General features: G+C 36.6%; 1 protein-coding gene across 4 annotated transcripts; it reads right to left on the bottom strand.

Moving 5' to 3' along the window:
- Window positions 1-3,647: 3,647 nt before the first annotated feature.
- On the bottom strand, window positions 3,648-7,435 carry LOC110776227 (uncharacterized). 4 transcript variants are annotated; one of them, XM_056828222.1, is made up of 3 exons: window positions 7,102-7,248; window positions 5,208-5,528; window positions 3,648-4,299 (listed from the first exon to the last, which is right to left on the bottom strand). In XM_056828222.1, exons 1-3 carry the CDS (start codon window positions 7,141-7,143, stop codon window positions 3,889-3,891), a joined length of 774 nt encoding a protein of 257 aa, XP_056684200.1. In that variant the 5' UTR covers window positions 7,144-7,248; the 3' UTR covers window positions 3,648-3,888. The 4 variants fall into 4 exon arrangements, 2 of the variants coding, with proteins under 2 accessions (XP_056684200.1, XP_056684201.1); XM_056828223.1 differs by lacking the exon at window positions 7,102-7,248 and adding an exon at window positions 5,732-6,231; XR_008920814.1 differs by lacking the exon at window positions 3,648-4,299 and adding an exon at window positions 5,732-6,994 and having other exon boundaries at window positions 5,389-5,528; window positions 7,102-7,435.
- Window positions 7,436-7,644: the final 209 nt, after the last annotated feature.

The raw sequence follows: 7,644 nt of genomic DNA, 5'->3' as shown, positions 1-7,644 counted from the left end.
TTACCTATTAAAAAACTAATATTATTAAGACAATATTATTAATATTATATATACACTAATTTGTAATGCACATTAAATCAACAACATTATAAGAGAAAAGAGTTCATGTTCAAATGTGCCAAAAGATAATATTAAATTTACCAAGTATCTTAGTTTTTAAATTCCCTCTAAGTTCATGAACTCTCACTCCCCACCAATAAATCTGTTTAATGCTAATTTCAAACATATTTAAACCTAACTAATAAAAAAATTACATAAAATAAATTTTAAACCAAACTAAAAATTTATACCTGGATTGGATGAAGGGGGAGGTGCTACTCTATGCACAACGACGGTGGTGGTTTAAACTGCATGTAAACAAAAATGGTTAGGGTTTGAAAATAAGAAAAATACTAAGTCAATTAATGAAGAACAAATTTTACCTAGTAAAGGAGAGGGACAAGGGGCGTTGGTTGAAGGCGTTGACGGTGGCGACGACGGATGCGGAGTACCTTGTGAGAGAAATGGACCGCTCACAACGGTGGAGGGGATGCAAAATGGACCGCTTAAACAGTGGAGGGGTTGTCCTGCGTCGAGGGTTTCCAGCGTCGAGTGGCTGACCTACGTCGAGGGTGTCCGGCATAGAGTGTGGGTTGTCCTCGAGTGGCTGCGTCGAGGTGGTTGCCGGCGCAACGTAGGTTTCAGATATCTTATATCTTCTTTTCTTTCTTTGCTTTTCTAATATTTTGTGTTGGTTAATTCTCTGAACATTCTTGTGGAAAAATTTTGAGATTTTAAAATTTCGACCATCCTTTTAGTCGGTAAAATAGTCGAAAAATTATTGGGTGTTTTTTTTTTTGGTAGGGATTTTACTGACTACAAAGTAGTCGTTATAGGTAAAAATTGTAGTCGTGAATTACGACTACATAAAAGTGGTCGGTAATTTTTAATTTTAACGACTAAAATTAGATCAGTCGGTAAAATTAAGTTTACCAACTATTACTTTAGCGGTCGATAAATGTAGTCGGAAAAATACTGTTTTCTTGTAGTGCACATTATTGGAGAAAAGACCTCCACCGGCGCTTCAACAACCAACCACTACTAATTGCCACACATTTGTCCAGAGAAAATATCTACAAGAGGTTTTTTTTGCTGGAAAAAATTCACGGACTTGTGCAATTTAAGCTTATACCATGGTACAGACTTCTAAATTTCAAGTTTGTATCATGGTGCAGACTTATAAATTTTGAGCTGCGACCTTGGTATACACTTATGAATTATAAGCTCGCGCAGGAGCTTAAAAATCATAAGTTTACACCATGGTGTGAGCTTAATATGCATAAGAGTATTCATTTTGTTGTGGGTCCAGCCCACTTGTTGCACAAGTAAGTCATTTATCTTGTGTATGTGAGCCCAAAATATTGGGTTATGTTTTTAGTCCACTTGGGCTAAATGGGTTGGCTTTTCTTAGAAGCCTTGGAGTGTTTTTTTGATGTTTAGTCATAACCTAAGGTGAGTTAGGTTAGATGTGAGAAATCAGATCAAAACACACACTCAAAAAGGAGAGGAGAGAAAGAGAAGAGAGTGTTCGTAGTTTTCAGGGCAGCCATCAGAAAACTTCTGTTTGCCGGAGATTGAACGGTCGGATCGTGCTGATTTTTTATCAGCTTATTGAGGATACATAGGGCCTCATTTGGAATGGTTGGATCGTCGTTTTGAGCTCTAGTTTGTCCGTGATCGTTGCTGGACATAACCTACGTTTTTGGGTGATATTCTTCATCTCTTGTCTCTTAGTTTGTTGATCTCTTATGTATGAAAGTGTTGGTGGGTTGTGAACCTTTGTATGTCTGATTTGGGTTCTTTTGCCCTCAATTTTATCATAATAAGAGAAGGTGACAAGGGTGGACTCCTCACAAGTCCCGTGGTTTTTATTCTTCACATCGAAGGAGTTTTCCACGTATAATTCGTGTGTTGTTGATTGCATTTTGTTCTTCCGCATTTGAATTTGTTGCTGTCCATTATTGGTTGATTGTTAGGTTATTTGTTTGGTGGATTATTTTTGGTGAATTGGAGTTGTATTGTTTGGTTGATTGTCTTGGAGGTGATCCTTGTGGGTAGTTGATACACTACTAGGGTCCTATCAGTTGGTATCAGACCGGGGTTTAATTTGATCATTGTTATGGAGTCTACTAGTAGTAGTGGAGGTAGTTCAATGGTTAAATTGACATCAACCAATTATTCCATCTGGAGACCAATGATGGAGGATTTGCTATATTTCAAAGATTTATATGATCCAATTGAAACAACCACAAAAGCCGATGGCACCATTTCTAAACCTGAAAAACCAGAGAAAATGGACGAGAAAGATTGGGGAAAGTTAAAGAGGAAAACTTTGGGGACTATTAGGCAGTGGTTTGATATTAGCATTTTCAACCATGTGTTTCAGGAGTCCGACCCATATGATTTGTGGAAGAAACTAGAAGGTCTTTATGAAAGGAAGACCGCACATAACAAAGCTTCATTAATCAAGAGACTTGTTAATTTGAAATTGAAAGGTGGAAAGTCTGTTTCTGAGCATTTGAGTGACTTTCAGGATATTATTAACAAGCTGACTACTATGAAGATTGTTCTTGGTGATGAATTGCAGGCTTTGTTCTTGTTGAGTTCTTTGCCAGATAGTTGGGAAACCTTGGTTGAGACTATTAATAACTCTGCTCCAGAAGGTGTTCTATCTTTGGATGTGATCAAAGAAAGCATGTTCAATGAAGAGATTATAAGAAAGGAGATGGGAGTTGATAATTCACATGCTCTTGTTGTTGAGAATCGTGGAAGAAGCAAGAGTAAGGGTCCCAAAGGCCGTGATAACTCAAAGGTCCAAGTCTAGAGACAAAGAGACTAGGACATGTCATTACTGCAATAAGCCTAACCATATCAAAAAGTTTTGCTACCGTTGGAAGAGAGAACAAGGTAAGAAGCAAGACTCACAAAAACAGGGAGATGATAAAAATACTGCAGCAACCGCTTCTAAGAGTAATGATGATGTCGCTTTGATTTGTGCAACTAGTGAGTGTCATCATGTAGGGAGTTCAGACACAGAGTGGCTTGTAGATTCAGGTGCTTCATATCATTGTGTTCCCAAAAGGGAGTATTTCACGGACTATCAATCTGGTGATTTTGGTAGTGTGAAGATGGGGAACAAGAGCTCGGCTAGCATTGTTGGGTTGGGTGATATTCGTGTATAGACAAGTGTTGGGTGCATTCTTACATTGAAGAATGTGCGTCATATTCCTGATTTATGCCTTAACTTGTTGTCTGCAAATGTCCTTGATCTAGAAGGGTACCGACACACTTTTGGTGATGGTAAGTGAAAATTGTCTAAGGCTCCGTTTGGTACAATGTAAAACGTTTTCAACTGAAAACAGTTTTACATGGAAAACCATTTACGGAGGAAATACATTTTCCTACAAGTTTTCCTTTGTTTGGTTTGAAGGAAATTGGTTTTCCTTTCTTATCATTTTACATTGTTTGGTACAACTGAAAAGCAACTTCACCAACTATCCCCTTCGTCTCTTTTTTATCCTTTACTTTAGGGATTGTTCTCCCTCCTTTTTACCACCTACAGTAGTATATACAAGTACATAACATGGAGTATTAATAAGTAGAGTCAATTATAATAATCAAAACCTAAATATTTCACTAGTAATATTATCAATAACATATGATCAAATATTCAAGTACTCAAAAATTTCACAAGCTTAGTATATAGTATAACGTGAAAGACATAATAGTTCACAAACTCATTACTCAATTTCAACACTCTATGAATGTAGAGACTTTACGAACTTTTGGAGCCAAAGCCTACGAAGTGATTCGCTTTTTGTTAAAAATGCTTTAGCTAGCATCTCACGCTCAACCGGCCAAATGATCAAAGGCGGCATCACGAACTAGTTCATCAAAATCCTCCATCTTCATTATCTCTTCATGAAGCTTTTCCACATCAAGTTGGTTGTTCGAGAATTTTTTAAGAGCACCAACGACTTCTCCTAATTGAGTAGATATTTGTTGCAAGTCACACCCTTCCTCTTCAACTCGAGTCCTCTTCCGATGTGGCCTAGGCTCTGAAGAAGTAGCACTCTCTGATTTAATTGGACCATTTTCAGTAGTGGTTGTCGGCCCCTGCCCACTCTCAATGCTAGTCACTTCAATGTCAGCAAATGACTTAGAAAAGTCTCCTCTAGCCATGTCTTTGCCAGCAACAATTGATATTTCCTCAAACATATCAATTTTACGATTGAGATACCGCTCATGAGTTGGGTATTGCTGTTTAAAAAAGGAAGGATATTATGAGCAAGATTACAACTGAATTATGCATCTTACAACTACTAGTACTCTTATTCTGAAACAGACTTAACAACAGGTCATATGTACTTCTTGTTGCACTGTTTTAGTCAGACACCATGAAAAAGAGACACACAGATAGAGATCCAGACCCATCATTCACTTATTCCTAATTTACAATTTAAATTACTATTTATGTTACTATAATCCAACATTAAAAAAATAAAAAACACTTGCAGGAGACCATAATTAAGTTACTAATACACCAAAGACAATCAAAACCTTGTATTAAACAACATTAAGTGGAGAAGGGGTTTTGATGACGAGCAAGTGGATTTAAAGACAACCAGAATTCAGCTTCAGCATACTACAGCATCTACATGCATCTAAAGTTCTAATTACCAATCTGAAATATAGTAGTTGCACCAATCTGAACACAAAAGGATATAGAAGAACAAAAGTTCCATCTGCCACTGTAAACCATTAAATTTAGAACTACATTCATAAGGAAGCCTGACAGACAAGATGACTAATGCAACTCCAGATTTTGCATTTGTATAAATATTTAATCTTTCCCCTAGATTTGATTGATCACATAACATTCAATAAGCAAAACTTCAGTATGTGTATCAACAAAAATATATCCCATTTCCTGTGCATAACATTCCCCATTTTGTTCTGTGATAACATTGCACGAGCATTTACAAAATTTCAGTGTACATATCAGCCAAATGAGTATAATTAAACTAAACTACAAGAATAACAAGAGAAAAGCAAGAAATAATTAAACTAAACTACAGCAACTAAAAAGTAAGGCAAAGCCACTGGAAGCGAACTGCTGCAAACAGACTAAACTTTAAAAGATATGCAGCAATGAGTTATTTATTTACCTGAACATAAGTATTAAAAGCATTAGGAGATACTGTGACCATCTTCACGCTGTCATCCCATCCAAAGCCAGAGGTCCCTCGAAGTTTTGATATGATTCCCCATGTAGCTCTCACTGTCCTCATATGGTTCTCAACATGATCAGCAGTACAAGTAGTGTGAAATACTTCAGAAATATTCTTTGCAGCTGCTACAAAAGAACTAGTTCTGAAAGAGTTGTTTGGTCTGTTTCCTTTTCTCACTTCTTCAGCAAGAAATTCCAGCAATACCTTGGACATCGGTTTTGACCAACGAAAATTCGCTTTCTTTTCTTCCTTTTTCACCTGCATTTGCATTTGAAAATACAGATGTACAAAAGACACAATAAGGAGGATCAATGAGAAAAAGACATCATTCTAATTAATCGATATAGTCGATATAGTCAAGAAAAAAATATAACATTCTAATAAACTTTCATATTTCACTCGATTACATATAAGTTTATCCCAGATGGTTGAGAATCAAATAGATGGATGAGTTTGATTACATAAGAGTTTACATTGTCCGAGGCTTCTTATATGCCTTATATGCAGTCCACATCGCCAATGATATGGAATTTCTCTTTTTCACACACTCTTTTGTTTCTTCTCTCACTTCCCTTCGAGTAAGTGGTGCTCTTGCATCTTGTGAATTCATCTCCATGTCAACTTCTCTTGCAATTGGGTCATTTGGATCTACGCCTCTAAGGTAGTTGTGTATCACACAACAAGCTAGAACCACATCAACTTGTGTTTTAAATGGCCAAAATGGCTCGGCATCCAAGACACGAAACCTCTTCTTCAGTACTCCAAATGCCCTCTCTACACACATTCTAAGTGAAGAATGGCGAAGATTGAACAACTCTTTTTCATTTTCAGGAGGGTTGTTAGTATACTCTTTCAAATGATAACGGACTTTCCTAAATGGAGGCATAAAACCTTTCCGATCACCGTACCCTCCGTCAGCCAGATAATACTTTCCTATATATGTAAATAAATCGCAAATCATTACCAAATTATCAATCAATCTACAACTACAAAAAGTAAGAGACAACAAATACGTAGAACCCCCTTCTTAGTGCATCACCTAAGACCTTCGAATCATGCGCAGAACCCTCCCAACCAGCAAGAACATAAGTAAACTTAAGGTCAAAATCAACAGCAGCTAATACATTTTGTGTCGTCCCACCCTTCCTACCGCGAAATCTATCTTGCATCTCAATAGGAACAGAAGCACGTACATGTGTTCCATCTATAGCTCCTATGAAATCCTCAAACCATGGAAAGAACCTAGGGTTATTTTGGATTTCTGGTTGAAGTGTAGTTGTTGGTGGTTTCACAAATTCTGTGTACAATCGAAGGATAGCTTTAAGCACAATGTGAAAATACTGATGTATGGTCCAAGTTGACCTAAAAAACCTCCCTCCAATTGCTCGAAACCTTACATTATGTCCCAACAAGTGTAAAAATACAAGTACTTGCTCATTCACACTCATTTGACGACACTCCCACAGTAGTCCCCTCTTAACTAAAATATTGCACAAGCTAAAATAAGCAGCGGGTCTCATACGAATCTGTCCTAGACAATGAGTATCACCACAATATAGAATACTATTGATATTAGCCTCCCTCAAACTATCCCTATTCACGTAAGGTTGCCTTATTATTCTAGGACCTCTATTTCTAGACATATAAACTTCAAGAAAAACAAGAACATGACCAATAATGGCTGCCACAGCACCAACAATCATGCCTTTTAATTCACGGGTCATCTACAATAACATAAATAAACAACAATTATCAGAGAATCATTTCGGGGACTAGTGTAACCAACTAAACATTACCATACAGTAATGGACTTTGAATGTATATTTATTACCTGAACTGAACTTTGAGTTGATACTCCGTGATCCGACTCCATGCTAGCATACAATCTGATAATCAACAGACATAAAGAAACAAGTATTAGTTGAGGCAATTCATCAAACACTTAAAGGGTATGATAAAACATACAAAATATGGAAAAAAAAACCATTGAGGCATTTCATCAAACACTTGGAGGGCAGAACACTCCAAGGATACAAATTATCACAAAATAATATGATTTATTTTTAAAACAGAAGCCTTATATCCAAATCGTTCCCCTCCTCATTTCCTCAATATTTATAAGTTCACAGAAGCCAATGGTTAATGCTTTGAACACAGAGGATTTGCAATAATTCACAAATTTAACTGTATTTTTGATGCAATTTGCTAACACATTACACAAGCATATAGCCAAACTTTTCATCATCATCATTAATTAATAAACAATCACCAAGTATAATTTGATTATCGTACTAGATTGTGCTGAGATCAATCAGACCAAATTTTGAGCAAAAACACCCATAAACAATAAATTTGAACACAATAAAAACCCTAA

The sequence above is a fragment of the Spinacia oleracea genome, chromosome 5 (assembly GCF_020520425.1).
Source record: "Spinacia oleracea cultivar Varoflay chromosome 5, BTI_SOV_V1, whole genome shotgun sequence".
NCBI classification, from domain to species: Eukaryota; Viridiplantae; Streptophyta; class Magnoliopsida; order Caryophyllales; family Amaranthaceae; genus Spinacia; species Spinacia oleracea.
This window is presented reverse-complemented; position numbering and strand designations above follow the sequence as displayed.